The 23,785-nt window shown below is 39.9% G+C and overlaps 2 protein-coding genes across 5 annotated transcripts in view; one reads left to right on the top strand and one right to left on the bottom strand.

Annotated features, from left to right (window-relative positions):
• The window catches only part of ENO4 (enolase 4), a 36,402-nt gene extending 17,497 nt beyond the window's left edge, over positions 1-18,905 (top strand). The window contains exons 6-14 of one of the 2 annotated variants that reach the window (XM_012774830.3): positions 69-200; positions 1,506-1,559; positions 6,786-6,842; positions 9,019-9,186; positions 11,466-11,591; positions 12,992-13,187; positions 15,678-15,742; positions 16,272-16,389; positions 17,852-18,905. In XM_012774830.3, coding sequence (XP_012630284.1) covers positions 69-200; positions 1,506-1,559; positions 6,786-6,842; positions 9,019-9,186; positions 11,466-11,591; positions 12,992-13,187; positions 15,678-15,742; positions 16,272-16,389; positions 17,852-17,997 — 1,062 coding nt within the window. In that variant the 3' untranslated portion in view covers positions 17,998-18,905. The remainder of the gene's footprint in view (positions 1-68; positions 201-1,505; positions 1,560-6,785; positions 6,843-9,018; positions 9,187-11,465; positions 11,592-12,991; positions 13,188-15,677; positions 15,743-16,271; positions 16,390-17,851) is intronic. The other variant, XM_012774847.3, reaches the window with a different exon arrangement.
• A 2,233-nt stretch (positions 18,906-21,138) lies between these two features.
• SHTN1 (shootin 1) overlaps positions 21,139-23,785 on the bottom strand; it is a 126,259-nt gene continuing 123,612 nt past the window's right edge. For 2 of the 3 annotated variants that reach the window (XM_076009761.1, XM_012774934.2), the window contains exon 17: positions 21,139-22,904. In XM_076009761.1, coding sequence (XP_075865876.1) covers positions 22,682-22,904 — 223 coding nt within the window. In that variant the 3' untranslated portion in view covers positions 21,139-22,681. The remainder of the gene's footprint in view (positions 22,905-23,785) is intronic. The other variant, XM_012774959.2, reaches the window with a different exon arrangement.

The raw sequence follows: 23,785 nt of genomic DNA, 5'->3' as shown, positions 1-23,785 counted from the left end.
GGAGGCATGAGGTTCTCAATGCGAGTGAGCCCTATTTCTCATTTGCCCTTGCTTTCCCCCTATTTCAGGAACAGCCATCGACGCTGACTGTACCTTTGCTGATGGTAACCCTGGTCAGCTGTGGGAAGTCATCACCTGGGAAGCTAAATTTAATGAAAGAACTGATTTGTATACCCCATCCTGAACTAACCACCAAACAAGTACCTTATATTATCTCAAATAACTTTTGCTAAAAAAAAAAAAACTCCATCATTGGGTTTTTAGTGCAGCACCCTTGTGACACGAAGGGAAAGGGAATTAAAGATAAAATGGGAAAACAATATTTTAGGAAATCGGGGAAGTGGAAAGAAAGCAAGTCCTCAAGCAAAAGGGAAGACATTTAGAGCACCTTAGATGTCTGGTTCATTGCGGGAGTGACTCACGCTATGACTCACAGAGAAGCCATGGGAGAGTCACTGCAGGGCTTGACAGTGCCGGAAAGTTGTTATTTTAGGGAGTCCAGACCTCTTTATTTACTCTGCACTAGGCACTGTGGCAGCAGCCCACTCTATTAAGGAAGAACTCCAGGCCTAGCAGATTGCCCAGCACATAAGTGACATTTAGTGCATATTTATAGAATGAAGTGGCATCTTCACCACTCAGACGTGTGGTAGTGTCTTTATTGTCATCAGTGGCCTGAAAGAGTCAATATGCCTCTTTAAATCTTCATGAAATACTCTATGTACTACTTAGGTGTTAGGGAGAACTAAAGATTCAAGTTCTATAGTGGATGATTTCCAAAAAAGTACAAGAAGTTTTTCCCCCCTCTCCCTCCAGTAATAAATTGAGTGATATTTTATCTTAGTGGAAATCAGTAAAAATTTTTTCAAGATGATTTATCATAAAGAATTCTTTTTAAATAATTTTACCTCACAATTTATCAGTTGCAGAAGATTAGGATTTATATGTGGCTTACTATCTGTCAGATCATATTCAGAGCCTGGTGTTGGGAACTTTCCTTTAGTTAATGTCTGTTGAGTTCTTTGGGTACCAGAGCACTTGGGCACAAAGAATGGGCTTGCCATTCTTTGTCTTTGCATGCAGATATTCTCATCAGAACACATTTCTTTACTTTTTAAGTGACAGTGGATTTATACTGATTCAGCCACTCTGATCAGTGCCTTAGTGACCTGTGACATGTATATTGCAAGAAGGCTGTCCAGGTTGGTCAAGAGACCATTAAAGAGAGTGAAGTTGACTTGACGCAGCCAGTGAAACCAATCAGTTCTACACAATGAAGAGAGGCTACTGAGGGAGAAGAGCCTGCCATTCGCAGGCAACCTAGTGACGCTGAGGATTAACATTTCCTCTTCTGATTTGTAGATCACGTCATCCACTGACCAGGGTGACTTGTCAGGGACTCTATAAATATTCTGAATTAGAAATAGCCACATGTGGTACACAGTTTTATATATTTAAAATTTCTAGACTGTAATTATGTAAGACCATGGTCATTCTACTTACAGGGTGTGGAGATGCTTATGGAAATTCAGAAAAATATTATCAAAATCATTGAAACGGTATGTAAAGAGATGCTGTGGTATCTGGTCACTGACACTTGTACACCATCTAGCATTGTAGTTCATTTGGAATTAAATCAATATTGTATGAAATGTATTTCTTTGCTTTGGGGTTCCCATGTGAACCAAGTGTATACATCTCCCCATTGGCTATGGATCCAGTTTCTAATGATACTTAATCTCATTTCAGTTTCTGAGGCAGCTGGCTCTGTGCTAAGATCATCCCTTTGGGTATACAAAGAAAGAAAGGATTTGACCCCTAGGATGTGAGCAGCAGTTTGGCGAAGTGAAGGCACAGACTCTCGTGCCTGCATTAGGATCCCGGTGTTGGGCAAACAAGGACCTTTCGGCGAGCAGCCCTCTCAGGGGAAGTCACAGAGCAGGGTGCATGAGTCACCAATTGTCCCATCATATTCTAGCAGAGTAGTACACAGCCCTCTAGCAGGGCTGGGGCCAGGAGAGGGACCCAATCCTTGTCTGTGGGGCTTTTCATATATATATATATATATATATATATATATATATATAAAATCTTTTATTTTGGACTATTGCATTTATAGAAATGTTATAAAGATACATAAAGAGTTCCTGAATACCCCTCACCCAGTCCCCCCCCCAATGTTAATGATACATTGATACATTACATGGTACATTTGTCAAAACTAAGAAACCAAAATGGTACTTTACTAATAACTAACTCCAGACTTTATTCAAATTTCACTAGTTTTTCCACTAATGTCCTTTTTCTGTTCTAGGATCCAATCCAGAATCCCACATTGCATTTAGCCAGGGGCTTTTAAGCAGCATGATTAGGAAGCAGTAGCATGGGGGCCCAGAAGGAAGGGGCCAGGACACAATAGCAGTAGGACATGGAGGAACTTTGGTTCTAACTCTCTTGCCAGCACCCAGTGTGACCGCAGGCAGGGGCACCAGCACCTCCCCTGCTGTGATGAGAAGGGGAGTGGCTGTGGCCCCAGCCTTGCAGTTGATGGGAACTGCTTTAAGCACCAGGCTGGAGCTGCTTTTCATGGCCCTTTTCAGGAGGCCAACTTCCTTCCTGGGAAACCAGCCTGGAGAGACTCAAACTTGGACAAGTTAACTCTGCTTTTTCACTTCCAACTCTGTGACGTTAGGCCAATTACATAACCTCTCTGCATCAGGTTCCTGATCTATAAATTGGAGATGATAGGTACCCATGTCATGAGGGTGACTGTGGGGAGTAAATGAGTTTACGATATGGAACATGCTGCCAACGGAGTTGGTGCAACATTAAGCCATACTTTATGGTAGTCGGAGCAGGTGGAGGAAATCCAGTTTAAAATACTAGGGAATTAAGGATATTGGAGCATTCTGCAATTCATCCTGACTTTAAAATTTTTTGTTTGTTTTTTGAGACAGGGTCTCACTCTGTTTCCTGGGCTGGAGTGCAGTGGCACCATCATAGCTCACTGCAAACTCAAACTCCAGGGCTCAAGTGATCCTCCTGCCTCAGCCTCCTGAGTAGCTGGGACTATGCGCATGCACCACCGCCACATCTGGCTAATTTTTAAATTTTTTTGTAGAGATGGGGTCTGGCTGTTGTCCAGGTTTTTCTCAAATTCCTGGCCTCCAGCAATCCTCCCACCTCGGCTTCCCAAATTACTAGGATTACAGGTGTGAGCTACCATGCCCGGTCCTGACTTTTAAATGTTTTATTTATTTTTTGTTTATATAAATAGCTCTTGAATGTTCTTGTGAAAATTCAAATACTGGTAAAACCAGCAACCCCTTACCGATTACCACCCTCAATACCAGCCCTTTTTCTGGAGATACCCACTGTTAAAAATTCAGTGTGGCCTTCCAGCCTTTTTTTTTTTTTTAATATACACAAAGAGCACTATGTTTAAAAAATATAAAAATTCTGTACAAATCATCTGCAAATTGCTTTATTTCTTTGCCCTTTTTATTGAGGTGTTTATCTTTTATTGGCATCTAAGGAATTCTTTATATAAGGAGACTTAATCCTTTATATGTTTTAGACTTTTTCCTCTATCATGTTGCTTGCCTTTTAACTATATTTTATGGAGTCATACAGATTTTTTTTTGATATAGTAAAATGTATCAATCTGTTCTTTTTTTTTTTTTTTTTTTTTTTTTGAGACAGAGTCTCGCTTTGTTGCCTAGGCTAGAGTGAGTGCCGTGGTGTCAGCCTAGCTCACAGCAACCTCAAACTCCTGGGCTCGAGCGATCCTTCTGTCTCAGCCTCCCAAGTAGCTGGGACTACAGGCATGAGCCACCATGCCCGGCTAATTTTTTCTATATATATTAGTTGGCCAATTAGTTTCTTTCTATTTATAGTAGAGACGGGGGTCTCGCTCTTGCTCAGGCTGGTTTCGAACTCCCGACCTCGAGCGATCCGCCCGCCTCGGCCTCCCAGAGAGCTAGGATTACAGGCGTGAGCCACCGCGCCCGGCCTTCAATCTGTTCTTTTAAGGCAGTTATTCTCAACCAGGGGTGATTTTTCCCAGGACACATTTGGCAAGTCTAGAGATATTTTGAGTTGTCTCAACTTGGAGGGAGGGGTTTTAACAGCATCTAGTAAGCAAGGATCAGAGATGCTGCTGAACATCCTGCAATGCACACGCCAGCCCCCCCCCCCACAACAAAGAATTATCCAGCCCAAAGTGTCAATAGTGCCAAGGTTGAGGAAGCCTGGTCTAAGGCTTTTGCTTTGTGTTTCTTGTTTAATAAGGCACTACCTATAATACTAATAATCCACAAGTATTTTTTGAGTTTACTAGGCATTAGCCTGAGCGCTCTTTTAACTCATTCAATCCTCATAGTTCTACAAGTAGTTACTATTATTATCCCTATTATACAAATTAGGAAACTCAGGGCCCAGCACAGTTAATTAACTTAACCAAACCCAGGAAGTCTGGCCCTAGAGTCCATGATCTTGATCATATGCTAAATCGACCCCAAATCATGGAATACATTGTCCTAACATTTTTATAGTTTCAGAGATTTATTTATATCTCAAATTCATCTGGCATTTATATCAATAGTGTGAACCAGGGATCATATTCCCATATTCATTCCTGGTTGACTTTTCACATAATGTTACATGTTTAAAAGCTACAGTGGGATCCTTAGTAATAGCTCCCACTAGCTCAATCTTATTTGAAGAAAAAGTAATAAAGCCTTTTACAGAAGTTCAGACATCAAAAACTACCACTACTCTGTCAAAGTCCCAAAGTTCTATGAGAAAGTTTTAGTTGCTAAAGATAATCTGGTGTAGTATAAAAGCAAAGAGATTTGGTTTCAGTTTTGGCTCTGCACTTATTAGCCACCACTGTGAGCATCTTATATACCCTGCTGATGCACTGGTTTCCTCATGTGTATGATTGACAAAAGCCTACCTTGGAAGGGCTGGAAGTAACGTGTGGGAAGAACCCTGAATTGCTGGGCTCCCAATAAATGGTGCCTATTTATAGAATACTAATCAAACATAGGAAGATGTTTAATCCTTCCCAGTAATTACAGTGATAACAGATCATTCCCAACATTACACCAGTCCTTCTACTAAATCTACATTTTAAATACATTTTGAGGAAAAAAATACTGAAGAAATGCTATGTTTTCTCATGCAGGAGCCAACCCAAAGCATGTCTGTAGATAACCTTAGCTAAAGCCATGGTCTTTAGTTTCAAAATAGGATATGCTAAGAGCGGAACCTGGTTTGTTGCAATCACCATGCTTTGTTTTAGTGATAAAGTGATAGTTCATGATGACATTATTTGGCTGATGGCATAGATTAGCAAGTCACCTCCTGCCAGATTTATTTTAGCATAACTGACTTTCCCTAGGAACTCCTGAGTAGGCTAATTCTTACTAAAGAAAAGTTGCATTTGTTTGTTTGGGTTTTCCGCCATTTTTAAACCCACGGAGACTGAGAACAGCCATTCTAGAACACACTGCATCTTGTATGATTAAAAAGCCTGGAGATTTTGGCTCTTTACCTTTATTGAACAGCTTCTCCTTAAGTTAGAGAGAAAGACGTTAGGGCTGTTTTTCCCTGGTGATTTTTTGTTGTTTCAAGGCCCCTGCTAGGTGCAATGGAGGATAAAAACATAGTTCCTGCCTTCAGGCAGTTTAAACTCCTGATTGGGAAGGCATAGAAAGCACATGAGACATTCAATAATAATGCAAACCAAGAATATTCTTCAACATTTGCTATTCTGAATTGGTGCCATTGATCATGCAGATCTTCACCTGGTCACATCACATGACTCACCTTTGCCCTTCTGTTCGGGACCATTGCATTTGCATAGAACTTCAGTGAGAATCACACCTATGCCTGACCAACATGCCCCACCTTATGGAGCCAGTACATGCTGAGCACTGAAGTGCTCAGACTAGAGCTTTAGCAAAGACTAGAACTTTACTATGATACTCATTCAATACTCCATCTCTTTGGGAATTATCTTTGCTTTTAACCTCAAATGATACTCCACCCATGAGATTTACCAGATTTAATGACATTGGCTGTTTCAAATCAAAGTCAAATCCACCCTGCAGGAATAAGAGAAAATGTTAGTACCCTGAGAATATTCTAAACTGTATGTTGGGCCTATAAAAAGGCAAATCTCACAGTGGTGTTATTTCTGGTATCCTCCTGCATAAAAGGATGCCTGTATGCAGCAGGAGTTCATGACATGATATGTGAATAATACTTTATTAATGAGTAGAAATGCACAAATCTGTATATACACACTCCATATATTGACTGGGGGTAGAGGGTAAGGATGAATTAAAGGGAATATGTGTCTGAATTTGAGAAATAATTTGGGGTATATAAAAGCAAGGATTAGCATAGTTCATGATCAAGCTGCTTTATGTTTTGCTTTTAATAAAAATATAATCTAGTGTTAATAGCCAAATTCTTTAATTTGCTCCAAGAAATAAAAACTCAAAGAAATTAAAATTAGATTAGCAGTTTGCAATTAATTTCAAAACTAAACCCTGTCCATTTTCCTATGTTAATAAAAACTTTATCTTTTTCTAAAAAAAGAAAAAAAAGTAAGGAGTGGCTGGAATCATTGCTGTGTGTGTGTATGAGAGAGAAAGCTAGAGAGAGAGATTCAGTATCAGGCCCTGAGCAGTGAACAGGCCAGAGGACCTGGAGCTCTGCTTGCTGCCACAGATGTGCTGAAATGCCCAACTGATGTTTTATCTTCTATCCCACAGCAACCTCCTCCAAAACCAGAGACCAAAAAAGGGCATGATGGAGGCAAAAGAGGTCAAGTAAGTAGATGCATGTTTCCCATACTTCTATACGAAACTGGGTAGTCTCTGCCCCTTTCTCTCTCCAATAGTCATTTTGCTCCAAGACCAGAACTAAAGCAAAATGGAAAACATACAGTGCTATTGCGCCAAGAGCACTGACCCATGTAAGCCCCAGAGGTGGAATATAATTCTGCCCCTGCCTTCTGGCAATAAGCTGCCTGGCCATCACTGCCAGCAGTTGTCCGGCCGGCTGAAATCTCAGAGGTCTTGGATGCATTTATGAGTAACAGGATTACATTGGACCTTATAGGTAAGTGTTTAGGAAGTTGAATCTCTCTGATAACTAGCTGAAAGACATATAGGATGTTTTAGGTTTTAAATTTACTTACTACTAAAGAGAGAAAGAAAAGGCACAAAAAGGTGACCATTCCTTCCACCTGGTCTCCAAAAGCACCACATCAGACAAAACATTGCAGAAACTCAGATTTTGCCGGGAGAGTCAGGCAAACAGTCCTCCTTGTGAAAACCGGCCACGCTGGCTTCAAGAGTCCTGGGAGACCAGCTGAACTTGATCAGTCAACCACTTTGGTGATTGTAATTGCTCTGATGGGTATGCTACTGTGTGCCTAAACATTCAGCAAGATAAATAGGGCAGCCAGGAAGAACTCTGGAGATCATGCAAATGGCTGAAGGTTGCCCACATCAGCAATATTCACGCTGTGAGCTAGAAATCCAAGCCCTACCCTGATGTCAGGGACTTGAGAGTCTGATGAAGTCAAAAGAAGAGGGGTTAGTAAAAAAAAAAAAAAAAAAAAAAAAAAAACTTGGTAAAGATAAGAAATTAAGTTTCTCCTCAAGATTGGGAGAAGAGAAATGTGAATAAACACACGGTAAGTAAAACGTGTTGTGCTTGTTGGAATGAGCACAGCACTCTAACATTAGGCCTTTCAGGAGAGGTGGGCGCGTGACAAAGCAGCCAGTTCTCAGTGCCATTCCCTTCGTTCCAGCAGGTGGGCTTATGTGTTCTGAGAAGCTTAGACCAAGATCAGCTCTTGCCATTATCAATTTACTACTATTACTATTTTTTTCCTGTTAGAAACAGGTTCGGTATAGATCCCAGAGAGACAGCCACACCAGAATTATGGGCACAGACTCTGGGGCTAAACTGCCTGGATTAAAATCTGCTCCAGGTTACTTAACTCTGTAAAATGGAGATCATAATTGTACCTGTTTCGTGGTGTTGATGTAAGGAGTAAATGTATTTACTTTATGTAACATGCTTAGAACAGTACCTGGCATTTAGTAAGCACCAAATAAGTGATGCTTTCACAGTTTAGAAGACTCCATAATAAAACGTAATTGACAGGCAAAAATTTCCCCAATTATTGCTTTGTTTGCTAAATAAAAGTTTCCTCTCATTGAAATTAAAAATGTTGGATGGTCCTTATAATTAACTAGCACTATCACCAGTAGAAACAGAATATTTATTCCTGGGTTCATGTTCGCTCTTGAGTTTGGTAAACACACACACACCCTTAGCCCTTAGAATCACTGATATTGCATCAATTTATAATTGCATAGTAGCAATTTATGGTGAGGGCACACCATGACTTGACTTTGTAAGAGCTGCCTTTCCCTGGGGTCATTTGGTCCTAAAATCTGCTAAAATCCATCCTCAGTTCTGCATCCTTTTATTGGAAGTGTTTGATCCTTTTAAAAATAACACTTTTCCTGAAGGAGGATTATATTTTTAACAGTTATCTTCATCTAGAGGTAAACATAACATAGGAAAGAACAGGTTTGGAGGAAGAGGACTGACACAGTTAGGGACAGCTTAGCTGGACATTTACAGGGAGAGCCTGGAGATTCACCAACCCAGTGGCTGTGGCTCAGGTTAGCCCATGTGCCATGAATGGCAGAGCTGATAAAGCAATAACATACACACACTAAAGAGAGAAGAGTGTGCTCCCAGGTCAAACTCAGAAAACTCAGAAGAAAATCACTCTCAGATACTGCAAGAGAACCATATGCCCAAAGTCATGTGAAGAGGATCTAGAAAGAAGTAGGTTTAATAGAGAATCAAAGAATCTGTCTTTGGAGAACTGTATCTGGTTACAAACTGTGCCTGTCACAGGAAGTTCCAAGGACTTTGATATGCTCTGTTGACATACATCATTTTCTTTTGATCTTGCAGCAGCCGATCACTGGCAAGATGTCCCATTTTGGCTGTTTAACCATTAACTATGACACCATAGATCAGCCACTGCTTCTACTACAGGGGATCTGTGCGAACTTAGGGCTGGAACTGGGAACAAATCTGCATCTAGCCATCAACTGTGCTGGACACGAGTTGATGGACTATGTAAGTTTCCACATCAGAACATTCACTTCGTGTTGAGGTCCATGATTTTAAAATTAGAACTCAAAAGAAGCGCTTATCTGAATATTTTCCACACAGAACCTATTGTTCTTTTTCATTCCTATTGTATGAGGGGTCCAAGTATAAATGGAGTTAAGAAAGCCAAATTAGCCAATGACACCACAGAATAACATGACTTTTTAACAACTGATAGCACAAAATGTTATAATTACATGTAGACATTCCATAATAAAATGAATTACTTACATTGTAATTATGAAAGCTATTGAAAAGTAATTTAACAAACTGGTGTGACAGTCATTTGGTTGGTAAATGCTGAATTTATCAAGCCTGAAAAGTGGATCAGTGGTAACTATCACTTGACAGGACCTTCTAGACATGTGTTTCTTAGAATTTATGCTGTGACTCACTTTTTAAATATAAAAATATTTCCAAGTTACTTAAGTTTATGAAGAATATGTTTTTGCCCAATAAAACACATCACAGTGTGATCCACAGCCTAGATTAGGAGGACAGAGCCTCAGTGATGGAACTTCACCTGAGGACCACCCACCTGAAAAGAGATATTTAAAAAAAAATAATGGACAACAGGTTCATTAAAAAATGTCCAAGTCCTCACTTGCTCAGGGTAATACAACAACAATTTACTCTTAAACTTGGAAAACTGGTATGTTAGGAAAGTCATTAGAAATTTTCTGTCTAACACATATACATGTATTTTCCTTCTTTTTTTTTTTTCTTTCTAATTTTATGAGACAGAATCTCACTATGTTGCCTGGACTGGTCTTGAACTCCTGAGCTCAAGTAATCTTGCCGCCTCAGCCTCCCAAGTAGCTGACTTCCCATTTTCAAATACACAAATGCTGAGTCTAAGTTTTATAAAATGCCTGGCATGTTGACATGCATTTATGGTGACTTGGTAATTAATGTCAAATTCAGGGGGCATGACCAAATAGGATTCTGCTTTAACTGTGATTCTAACTTTAACTACAAAAGAAATTTTGAACAGTATATAAGAACCCTAAATTTCAGCTGACTTCTAAAGTTCTTTTACTTTTATAAAGAAACTAAGTGCATAATGGAATGTTTAAAGTAATTTTCTATTCACATAATGATTGGTTCCCAGGCATACCATTAAGAAAAATAATTGCATGTTTTCATCAGCAACATATACCAGAAACTATGAATATACTGACTGTTGGTGCTAACTAAAATGGGTGTTTATTACTTATATTCAGTAAAATGTATTAGAGCTTGATATATAACTTTTACAATAATGTTAGTTCAAAGTCATTAGCATTTTCTCACTGACAAGATAGGATTTTTAAGCTTTGCATTATATAAGCTAAAAAATTCTTGCTTTTTAATGTGAAAACGTATAAAATCCCTTCAATTATAAACTTCTTAGGAACCTGCTTAATTCCAGTGGAATCTATTCTATTACCAGCAGCAGCAGGAAGGCGTTACAAACCAAACAACCCCTCTGTTCCATTCCTCCTCCTTCCCTGTACCTAAATATCCCAGGTGCCATCCCTGAACACAGACTTGAAAGTAAGGGTGCTTTGTTCTGCAAAAAGATTGCACCAGATGCTTCAGCCCTGTTTACTTCTATACTTAATGACTTGGGGAATTTCCAGACTTCAAATGAATGGTGGTTGCACTAGAATTCTACTTTCAGGACAATATTGTTACTACTAGAAGTTACATGCTACCTGAGAAATGCCTTCACCTAAGTCACTTTACATTTCATACTGCTTGTATCTCAAATGCCTAGCCCTGCTATTAAATTTTAGAATAAGTTACAGTAAAGGAAACAAGTTAACTTGTCCATTGTGAGTTGAAAGATGGTGGGGTCCAGTGGGCAGGCTTGCATTGCTGTTTTGTTTGTTATTTTATGCATTTATGCTATGGTCCATCTACCCAGGCAGCCAGGTGTCTGGCACCACATGGAAAACTTACATAACAAACTATTCCCCTCCTGCAATCTTTCCCCATTTGTTTTCTGTGCGAAAAGCTTCCTCTGAAGTCTATGGAAACAGCCCTATGGGGCATCAAGAGGAATGCTGACTTGACTTTCCCAGGTTAATATTTAACAGGTATTTAAAGTAGAATGCATAGATTTCCCAGGTGAATGTGGCCTGAAAAGAATCTGTTTACAATCTCTTATATGAAATGAATGAAAAGGAATTTGAATCACATCTTTAACATTTTAAGAATTCATTATTTATCCTTTATTTTAATATTTCCCGTACACATACCAGAGTAAAGGAAAGTATGAAGTGATGGTGGGCACATATAAAAGTGCAGCTGAGATGGTTGACCTGTATGTGGATCTGATCAATAAGTACCCTTCAATCATTGCCTTCATTGATCCTTTCAGGAAGGAGGTAAGCAGGACACATCTTTTATATAACATATATTTTGTGTAAGATAGGCAGGATTCACTTTTCATATTTTATAACAAAACACAAAATAAAATCTCATTCTTTTGGATCTCTGTCATTCTAAATGTGTTGTAATTTGGGCTGGGGCTGAGTCGCTTTATTTTGGCATTTATGAGAAAAGGCACTTACTAAGCAAATGAATAGCAGAAACACAATTACCTAGGAGTATGCCTGTCTAGAGAATGAAACAGCTATTCGCAAGCCCTTCAGGAGTACCTGTGTATTTACAAGCAACCTAACTGATGGCAGCCGCCCCCACTGTGCTAGCTGGAGCTTCAATAGGTTAATCATATACCATTTTCATGTGCTCAGGGAAACAGGACTTCTGCAAGGCCAAATATTTTTTTAACTTAAATCCAGTCACTACATATGCACAAAAGCAACAAAGCCATATTTTTAAAAGGTTTGAGACATTGAGGTTTTGTGAGCTAGTCAAACTAATGCATTTGACAAGGTTTTTACATACAATCTCTCCTCCTAATCCACTTAAAACTAACATCAAAATTTAAGTTCTTGATTGTATGAATTTGAGAATCATTGGATAGGCTGAACAGATATACCCAACAGATGACCTCTTTGAGATAACTATTTAGACTTTGGGGACAATATGAATGTTGGATCTCACCTGGAGCCCACAGGGTCTCTCAGTCCCATCCTCCCTTTTACCGCCCATGCTCCACGCCAGCACTCACCGAAGGCACCCGCTGAGCTCAGCTCTTCAGTCCCACCAGAACAGCCTTGCGAGGATTGCTCTGAGGCTCTGACCACAGCTTTGTGAACAGGAAAGGATGCACCTGTGTGGTCTGTTCTAATGGGACAGGCTGAAATCTGGTACAATGGCTGGGATGACTTATGTATATATACATGCACACAAATAAACAAACATACACACATAATTTTAAAATATGCATTTCATTTCATATGGTCATCTCACCAATAAAAATGATACTGAGAAAGGGCCTAAAATTCTTGCAGGCTCTTTTCTTTTTCAGTTTATCAGAAATAACAACAAAAAAAATCTATCTAGCCAGTCTTTAGCAACATTATGGATAATACAGTGCAGGAGAATAGCCTCTGCAATCAATGTGGGAAATATCATTTAGTGTATTCACATTTTACTCACAAAATCTTTAAGCTCAAATTTAATCATTAGGTTTCTGTTCCACGAAGGTTGTTAATTTGTGTGGATGTGGTACAGGGACCATTCAGGCGCAGAGGTAGAAGAAAGCTGTTTTGTGTATCTCAGGAAGAGCATATGACTTTGATTATGTGCTGTATTAGTCATATTGTTTTGTGATTATGTTCAATACATTATAATGATCAATTCTTAAATATTTACCCAGGACTCTGAACAGTGGGACAGCATCTATAATGCACTTGGTTCCAGGTGTTACATAATTGCAGGAACTGCATCCAAAAGCATTTCTAAACTTCTAGAGCATGGAAACATCAACATCCCCAAATCTAATGGGCTGATCATAAGACATACAAATGAAACTACGATGTCTGACTTGGTGGAAATAACCAATCTTGCTGACAGTGAGTAACAGTACAGATCTGAAGGACTCATCTAATGAGTCAGTTATACAAGGTGGCAAAAATATGCAGTATACCAAAGTTAATAAAAAGCATGGAAGAAATCTTGGAAGAAAAGAAAACCCAACAACTTGTTAGAGATTTAGGGCTGGAAAACAAAATTCAACTTACTGACCCTCTTCACAGTGTTCCACTAGCAGCCCAAGTCCATGAGGTCATCCCCTTTACAGAGGGCTACCACAGAGGTAGGGCCAAGGCCACTGCCCTGTCCGCTTCACAGTGGGGGGGGGGGCTTTCTGCCCCCAACAGGAGCTCTGAGCATGACTTCTTCTGAAAGGGCATATTCTTCAGCATATTTATCAATTTGCTTTTGGTTCTGAGCTTCAGCTACAGAAAAGTTTTAAATTTAGAGAAACCCAGAGGGATACCCCAGCCCTTACTGCCATAGAACTCCTGGTTTCCCATCTGCCCTGGCCAGGTTTCCAGACACAATGTAGTGTGCAAGCTAAGGAAAACAGTTTACCATGCACAAAGGCAATGTGTCAAGCACAGCCAAGGGGCAGCAGGGACAGATATGTTGAGCCTACATCACATGGCTGCAGTATTGTAAACTCCCTCCTATTATTTACTATCACTTTATGCACAGATTCGCCTCCTCAGCATCTTAACAGGGACCACAGCTCTTTCTAACACATAGGCACAGCCTAAGCACATGGTAAGGGTATAGCAATTACTTGACTGAAAATAAACTTAGCTACTTGTAACATACCCAGACACCAGGGTCTATTTTAATTTGCACCAACTTGGGAAAGTCTAGGAGGGATCAGAATTTGGAACTAGATCACCCACTGCAGGGAAAGGGTCTATCTACTTCAGCAGTTAAGGAAAGAGGCAACAAGAAGATCCAATCAGAAAAAGCAGGCAATTTTGTCGGTGCAGAGACCTGAGGTAGGGGTAGGTTCACTACTAATAGGAAGCACTAGGAAGCTACCAAGCAGATCGGCAAGGCAGTGGAGCATCACGGAAGCTTCTGGAAAGCAGGGCCTTACCACTGAGCTGGGATTTAGAGGCAGGATCCCAGCATCAGGGATTAGGGGATGATGACAGGTGAAAAGCAGGGCTTCAGTGCTGGCGGGTCCAGGATGCCAGAGGAAAGTAGCTTTATTTGGTACCATGGGGTAAGGCATTTGAGAATTGGACTTACTCCTTACAGCAACCCTATGAAGCAGACACTGTCATTTCCACTTTACTGAAGAGAAAACGAGGCTTGGAGAGTTTAGGTAACTTTCCCACAACACTATAGTGATCCCACTTGCCCACGCTAGCTTTTTTAATTCCTTAAGCTTCAAACTCTTGACTACCTTACAGCCCTTGAACATGTTCTTCCTTTGGCCTAGCATGCTTTGCCCTGTGCCACTTACTTAGCTAACTACTCCTCACCCTTCAGGTCTTGACTCAAATGAAATGTCTTCAGGTACACATGTATCCCCTGCCCTGAACCTTCCTCACAGCATCCTATATTTTTTCTTTGTAGCACTGGCCACAATGACTCACACAGTTATTTAATGGCTGGTGTCCCTGAGGACACTGTAAATTCTCTTGAATTCGTGGGCATCTTGTACACTATACACAGTGCTGGAAATCTAAACACCAGGAATGGGTTTCAGGAAGTAAGCAAGAGGAGAGTCTCAGACATGCAGCAGGACTCAGAGCCAGACTGGCATCCAGGGGCCTGGGCTGGTGCCAGAGGATGGAAGGAAATGCCCAGGTTTGTGGTGGATGGTAGGCCCCAGTCTGGCCTTTCCTCCTGGGCCTACCACTCGGCAGCCATTCCATCCTTCAATTCGGTGCACTGCTGTAGATCCTTAAAACATGAACACTGTCACTATAGGAAAAGCTCGGGCTGGCACTCTTCGTAGCCTGGCAAATTTCAAAGAATTTTGAGACCCTCAAATGATTAAATACTACCAACACTGCTATTCTAATAAACATGCAGAATGACAGAGTCCTTTGAATAAAATTCTACACGATGAAGCGAGAAAACCGTTATGTAGGTAGGCATATCAACTCCACATATGTTGCTGTTACCATATTTCATTGACTCAGAGATGCACATTTTTCTACATTGAATAGCACCAAAATTGAATCGTGTCTTATAGTTGTGGTCTTAGAAATAAATCAGTCTAATTTGAGCCTTTCTGCCTTTTTAGTGGCAATAAAATAGTGGCACATCTTACAAATAAGGTATCTTATACTTGATGAAACATGGTCTTTGTTTAGTACTTCTAGCATCCAAGCTGCTGGGAAGAGAGGTACACAGATAAAATCAGGACAATAAAAATGCAAATGTTAAAATTCATGATAATTGAATAATTGACTCTTCACAGGAAAAATTTTAAATTTCTGGCAAATTTTTAATTTTGATTCAAGAGCTCATATATAAATGCTAATTGCTTCTACACCATCTAAAACGGGAAGGAATTCCTCTTACAGGTAAGAAGCACATCATCTTTGGAAGTGCAGAAGGAGAAGCGTCTGATGACAGCCTTGTCGATTTGGTAAGTGCTGGACGCTGGTCAACTGCAGAATTGCCAAAACACTGCTTTTATCATGAATTGGTATTTCAGAGAAATGCAGTCTTTGGTGGAGAAAGTCATGTAACCTTTTATGAAATAGATTTGCTTCCTACCAGACAGCTACCTTTTGCAAAGAGCTAATCTTTGAACTTTTAAAAAGAAGAAAAATTGAAGTCCAGAGAAAATGATGAGCACACTTAAATGACTGGGGTGTTCACTTGCAATCTTCCCTCCTAAAATGAAGTGAGAAAGGCCAGAATGTTCTTAGATGAAATCAGCATGCCTATAGGACTAGTAAAGCGCCTGATGGATAGTCAGTCACACCATCTGTTTGCCTTTCAACACTCTCAGCTTGTGAGCGGGCCACTTTGCTTACCTAAAGATAAAATACTAAGTTAGAAGAGAAAAATTCCAACAGCACACCCTGACAGTTTCCTTTCTCCTTAATGAACTGTGTAGTTCAGCAAGACATGACTCCCCCATTTAAAACAAGTTGTTTTCCCCTTTTCAGGCTGTTGGGCTTGGTGTCCGGTTTATCAAGTTGGGGGGTCTTTCTCGTGGTGAACGGGTGACTAAATACAACCGCCTTCTTACTATAGAGGAAGAACTTGTCCAGAGTGGAACACTGGGTATGCACAGTTTCTTGCTTTGTTTTCACTTAGCCATGAATAAGAGAACAAAGACTGGAGGAGGGGGAATAGAAGTCCCTCCGCAGGAGGGCAAGGGAATCCAAAGACCATAAATAAGTGCTGACAAAACTAGGATGGCACTTGCCACAATGTATATTGTTGTCCTAATGGATTATCTATTTACCTGAATGTTTTAAACTCTCGCCCTTTTTCTTGCTGAATAGGCTGCGTGATGCTTTTCAATAGAATTAATTGATCGGAATCTCCAAGCCTCGCTTTTGTTATGGTCCAAATTATACTTAAGGTTTCTCTGCACAGCTCATGAAAGTTAAAGGCAGATGTTTTCCTGATGGTTCTTGGAAACAACTTGTTTTATTTAAAACAAGTAGGCAGCATGTTAACATTGTACCTTGGAAAAGCTAAGGTCTCAAGAGAAATGAACCAATCATTGATGAAATCAAACCTTTATAAATTTGTATGGTTAGAAGTACTGAGTAACTGGAGAAAAACGCCCCAAATGTGCAATTTTTTATATTACTGAATTAATGGCCAAAAGGAGGCACATAGCATGGCATGTAGAGACATTTAAAGAGACAATTATAAACTTGTCATGTTTAACATACGTAAGGATCTTGAAATGCACCCTAAGGTTCATAGAAAATGAAGATGGGAGACTATTTCTGAGTCATGTAAGTAAGAGCTATCAAAAAAGTTAGTATTGTTTACATTGTTCCACATGCCATCTGATTATTTTTTATATCATCCTGACTTGTAGAGGCCTTAGATTCCTTAAATGACCTATCACATTTCCAGCCAGACTTTACCACAAGGGAAGCAGCTGCTTCGGGGCATCAAAAAGGACTCTGGTGACCGGAGGCCCAGCCCTCTCTGGTGATAGCACAGCTGCCTCAGTATTCCAGAATGGATTAACAGGATAATGAGAATTCCTCTGACATTGGCAGTGGTGAATAAATGTTAAGGGAACCAAAAACTGGAAAGACAAATCCCTTCACTTTTCACTTTTGAGCAGGAAATCTTGGCAAAAGCTCAGCCACTAAAATACCATCATTATTTACATGGACCTGCCTGGAACAGGCAAGTGTGCCATCGTTTACCATGGAGCAGTTACTTGGCAACGGTTTGTGTTCATGTGCAGGACTGGCTTTTCTTCTAGTTCATCTTCTTCTTATCCTTTTCTGCTAAACTTCTGCCCAAAGTCCGCTGTACATCAAACATTCCAAAATATTTAGAGTACAATGCAAACTGAACAGAACAAACATATTGCATAATTTATGCATAACCAAAGACAGGCCCAGTTTTAAATGGTTCTGGAATCCTTTCTGGTGGTGAGGTGACACATCTGCACAGTTCTGAGGATGATCTCGTTCAAATCATGTAATAAACAAAAACTGGCACCATTGGATTAGACAGTAAACTTTATTGTTGCTTTTTCTAAATACAGGTTTCAACGAAGAACACACTTTTTTGTACTTTAATGAGGAAGCTGAAAAGGCTGCCGAGGCACCTGAAGTGCTTGAGCCCCTGGAGCCCACCTTCCCCACCGAAGTCGTAAAGGAACCTCACAAAACACAAGCGTCTTTTGCATAGGGCTGGTCCACACCCCGGTCCGCAGCCACACCGTTGTTGGTATTATCGGACCAGCAGGTTTGGAGTGTGTCTCCACAGTGGGTTTGCTCTTAAATGTCACTAACTCATGTGTTCTTTTTCTTCTTTGAATTTCACTGTTTGGTAAATACATATGTGGTGTTTTTGCCAGAAATTGTATATGTGAACTTTGTTTCCCAACCATCACATTTCCATGGGGATTTTATTTGTGTGCTTAGCCCTACTGTCCATCTTTCAGGGTCACGGTCCAGTAAAAGAGGTCAGTATTTTTGCTACCAACTCCACACTCAAACACCTTATCCTTTATAAATCAGAACACCTCTGAAAGCAGAAGCCTAATGACACCAGAAGCACTCTGTGCCAGGAACAGGTGTACATCGTCTGTGTTTATTGTATACATATGTGCTGGAAAGCACAGGCACATTTTTATAGTCAAGCTTATGCAGAAGTATGAGAGCCTCACTATTTTTTGTAACATTCCAACAACTTCATCTCACTTTCCTGCCCTTAATTCCCTTTTCCCTGATTCCCTCCCTCTTTTTAAGTTTTAGTTTTTCTTGCATTATTATCTTTGTGAGTCTCCTCAGATCCTTTCTGGAACAAGAATGGGTATAAATGAATAAGCACATCAGTGAATGAATAAATATTCTCAAGGTTATTAAATGCCCATTTATACTGCATTTAAAAAGTGATCAGCAAGTGATTAAAAACAATGTGACATACATGCTAACTGAACTGCCTCTTTTGTAAGCCAGTTATAGCAGCAGTACCAGAAATAAACATATTCAAACACATACATACATAGACATAATAATGTTCCAAGAGCTTTATATGACTTAAGGTCTCTGTTAAAAGTGTTACCATTTGTCTTTCCTAAAAATTATATAAATTGCTATGTAATGACCTGCAGGAGAGTGGCTAAGTTTAGACTTCTGGTATATTCTATTTACTAAGCACACTGAGGACCTCTCCTTTTGAAGAGTATTAAGAGGGAAACTTAATGTCCTCGTGATAGGGCCAACTCCTTACTCTCAAAGCTATGATTTGAAATGGGTTCAGTGGCTGACTCTCTCAGACCATGGGGCAGGAGAACTGGTATCACTCTAAGTTGGGAGAACTGTGTCCCAGTTTATGGTTGCCACTGCCTCTCCTGATGCTTGGCAGCAAACAATGGGGCAGAAGAAACTGGAAGGAAAAATCATTTTAAAGGCAGGACAAACATAGCTGGGTGTTCACATAGCCTTTGCAAATGTCCTGACTCTCTCTCTCTCTCTCTCTCTCTCTCTCTCTCTCACACACACACACACACACACACATGAATCATGAGGGTACACCCTAGAACTATGATATAAATCATAATTAAATTAATGAAACCAGAACAAAAATGTGCAGTAACAAAATAACTAAATTAAATTAACCAAAGAAATGATTTATTGCCTTAACCAGGTCAGCACTTTAATCTCAACGTACAGTACGGTCTACTCACCTATCCTCACTTGAGGACCAGGCTCACCAATGGATAGGCAGCATTTTATCTATTTTTTAGAGATGGGGTCTCGCTCTGTCATCCAGGCTGGTGTGCAGTGGTGTGATTATAGCTCACTGCTTGAACTCCTGGACTCAGCCTCCCGAGTAGCTGGGACTACAAGTGCATGCTACCACACCTGGCTAATTTTTAATTTTTTTGTAGAGACAGGGTCTCTCTATGTGCCTAGGCTGTCTTGAACTCCTAGGCTCAATCGATCCTCCTGCCTCAGCATCCCAAAGTGTTGGGATTATGGGCTTGAGGCACTATACCTAGCATTTTAATGCTAGGTATAATTTTAATTTAAAATTAAAATTATAGAATTTTAATTTAAAGTTCTTAGCAGGCTAGGCACTATTTCTATTTATATTTTCTCTCTCTCTGTTATATATGATAAAAAGCACATTTATAGGACAATAATAATTATCTGTAAAATAAATGATAGGAACCAGTCATACTCGATATTAAGATAATTAACAATAATTTTTACCTTTACTACTCCATTTCCAACAAACATTTTACTGTGAACAAAGAAAGGAAGGAAGGAGGAATTACTGGTGAGTAGTCAAAGCCAAAACATCCATTCCTTTCACTGAGGCCAAACAAGGCTGGGTGCTACCGGCCCTGCTGGCCTCTGCTAGCCAGAACTTCCACGGGACTGTTCAACTCCGAGACGACTGCAGGTGAGTTTACGTGAGATGCGCTCGGATGCAAAAGGGTGCAAGAATTTTAATTAAATTCTCATTTTTTTAGAAAAGCAGGAGGCCTTTTTTTTTTTTTCTTTAACAGCAACAGCATGAAGTACTCTATCCTTTTGCTTCACCCTGGCTATAAAATGCATTAACCTTAGTTAAAAAAAAAAACTCTGCAGCAGAAAAGACTTCATTTATATTTCCAAAATGGAAGGAAGAATAAATAACCTTTTAGAAAAAACAAAAACATAAAGATGCAGTCCTTAGGACTTTAAATAGGATGTATATAATTTTGTGTGCAAACAGCTAAGAACGTACCTTGAAGATACAAGCACTCCTATGTCTTCCTCTCCGGGATCAACCATTTTTGTTGACGTCACCCCAGCAGGGGCAAAACCTCCTCAAAACTGAGGTTAAGAGGAAATATTGTAGGGAGAAAAAGGTGTGTAAATATCCTGCATCAAATACCTTTATGTCAAATTAATTTAAAATGCTTTGTAATTGCGGGGAAGGAAAGTAAGCAGCTTTAAAAAGGCAACGGCACTTTCAAAATACCAGATACTAATTGTTGCCTGGTCCAGCTAACACATCTCACCAAACGCGTAACTTCTTACTCTGGAAATGAGAGTGTTCTGATAACCATTTTATTCTGCGATGTGTGTGATGAAATACAGAAAGATGCCGTACATCTTTTTATATTCCTAAATGTATGTGAGATGCACACCAGCAGACAGATGGCAGATGCAGGAAGGAAAACAGCATGAAGAATAAAATTCCTCAAAATAAACCATCTTGGGGACTATTCAAAATTACTCAAGTTATCAACACTCATAATTTTCCTATTAAAGAATGTCAAGCTTGAGGAAGTAAACCAAAAACATCAATAACCACAATTGACCCTTAATGTGAAACTGTTGGTGCTTTTTTAATAGGTTGTGGTGAGGAGAGTTCAAATCACAGCATAACAGAACTTGTTTAAGTGAATTAATGCAGTCTGTAGCTAGTATATCATATAGCGGTATTATCCAGTTAAGGAAAAATACAGGTTGAAAAACATTACATTTTAATTCCCCATGAGTCAACCGTAAAATCATCACCGGGAGAACATGGAAATAGTTAAGCATAACGAACCTACAGAAAGATAATTACCTCCAAATTTAGGAAGTACATTTACCTGCCTACCAACCTCTTCAAGCCTATGCTTAGCACACGTGCAAAAAAATACAATACAACTACTGCAATTATTACTATCATTTTCTTTTGCCCTTAGGTGAGAAACACCTGACAGCTACATGCTGAGCCATGCTAACAAAACTAAACCTTTCACTTTCTTTAATAGTAAAATTACCATTACTGAATCATTGTCATAAAAAGTGCATTCAAGTACATTACCACTTATTTTAAATAAACACCAATTTTGAAACAATCAACTTGGAAAAGCTGCATAAGTTTTTTTTTTTAATCCCTGATTACATTTCTATTTATTCACTGTGGTGGCCTGAAACACTGTATTTTTAGAGACTAACTACCACTTAATTTCTTAAAAAAAAAAACAAAAAAAAACACACATACACACAAACAAACCTGTGTAATATAGAACAGCAGTGAAGCAAGAAAAATGTGTGCTTGTCACTTATCTTCACTGTACATAAGAACTGTGATAAAATATGGTACTTGTGCCTCATTAGTACATGGGAAAACACAATTAACTCATAGCATAGAGCACATGGTTTACCAAGATATTACTGTCAAATTCAAGGTTTGTACTTTCACCTCAATTCTGTATTCAGGCCATCGGAGCATCCCCACTGAGGTCTTTGGGAGGCTTTGGACACAATCAATAGCATATATTTTTCATCCAATAGTTAACAATCTGCGTAATTAATATTGACTATAGAACTACCAGTTTGATGCCAGCTCCTGAGTTTGAAGCTTATCCCAGTCTCCCCTAGAAAATAACTTGTATGCCACAGTACCCAACAATTTCCATGCTGCTGCAGTTTCTTCATCAAAAGAGGATCAGACTCAAAACAGAAGCTTCTTTGGGGGCTTTTAAAATCACATTAGGTTGGGCAGTTTTGTTTATCCAATTATTCACAAGCACTTCAAACTTTCAGCATTCCATATGATGAGTGGTATGCACATTTCCTAAAAAGACATCAATTATCTGAATTTTGTATAACCTTCTAAAAGAAGTCATACTTAATACGGTAACTAGGAACAATCTTACCCCTATAAAGATCGGAAAACAAAACTACTTAGAATGTGTATTTTGCTAAACAGCTTATTTACGTTTATAGTTGCTACTTACAAAAGTGACACCAGAAAAGAATCTGTATTCTGAATGCAGTGACCAGAACAGAACGTCTGTAGCCCTTGCCAATACACCAAAACTAATCACGTGCTTATTGAAAAGGATTTCCAAACTGTCAGCCTTCTGGTTTACAGATCAGCAGTTGGAGCTGTCTGTCTCTCTCATTTTTTCAACGCTGTCTTCTTTGTGTTCTGGTTTAATTTCGCCTTCATCTTCCTTGTGTTGAGTTGGATCTTTTTCAATGACCTGGTCTTTGGTTTGGGGTTCATGTGTGGAAACAGGATCTAAAACTACAACTGGTTGAGCTTGTTCTTCACCGCCAATGTATTTTCTCCTGTATCCAATGCTACTGGGAGGCCTATGGGATGAAGAGTTAAACAAAAAAGTAAAAAGCAGAGAGAAAACAGTTGTCTTTCACATTCCTGGATTCAGACCAATAAAAAACCCCAAATGTGCTAAGTCTAACCAACATGCACACAGTAGTCTCTGAGATGCCAGCCATTTAAAAGAAAAATGAAGCTATTAGATTACATAATAGGAGCACAAGGCCAGAAGAAAGAAGGCGGAGAAGTCAGAGCAATTAACTACAAAAGTATTAAAAGCCGAATGCACCTACCTGCTTAATTGCATTTCTTCTGAGGAAGTGCAAAGCTCACAGACACACTGTGCATTCGTCCGCACTGTCTGCAGCCCAGCCCGTCCTGCCCTAGTTTACACCCTCACTCCCTCATGTCCCTGCGTACAGCTGGTTGCAGGTCTGCCCTAAGGAGTCTGCACAGACTAGGGGAAGTAAATCACCCCTGGTCACTGAAGGACGGTGAGAGCTGTGCCAGCTGCTGCCATTACTGACCGGCAGAGACCTGGTCAGACCTGAGGAGGAGCGGGAGAGGAGCAAGGGCGGATGGGAGAGTCACAGAATAAGCTTAAATGCTAAGTTACCATAAACTCTTCTAAGAAGGAGAATCGGGTTTCTTGAGAAATTTCTTAATTGAATTTTAGAGGCAGTTTCTTTTTCCACAGAAGCTTCCTTTCTTCTCTTCTGATGCAAGAAGCCATTGCTTCGCAGGCTGAATGAGTGACAATTTCATTGTGGAAACGGATACTCCCAAAACATTTTCTCTTGCCATGTGCTAGGCAATGAGGCTGTCCGCACCCAGTCCTCTCAGCGGCCGTGGTCAGAACCCCCCCTCCGAAAGTGCTGGGCTGCTGACTTGCTGCCTGAGGGCTGAGGCAGCTGCA

Source organism: Microcebus murinus, chromosome 14, assembly GCF_040939455.1.
Source record: "Microcebus murinus isolate Inina chromosome 14, M.murinus_Inina_mat1.0, whole genome shotgun sequence".
Taxonomy (NCBI): Eukaryota; Metazoa; Chordata; class Mammalia; order Primates; family Cheirogaleidae; genus Microcebus; species Microcebus murinus.
Note: the sequence above shows the minus strand (reverse complement) of the source record. Positions and strands in the feature narration are given on the sequence as shown.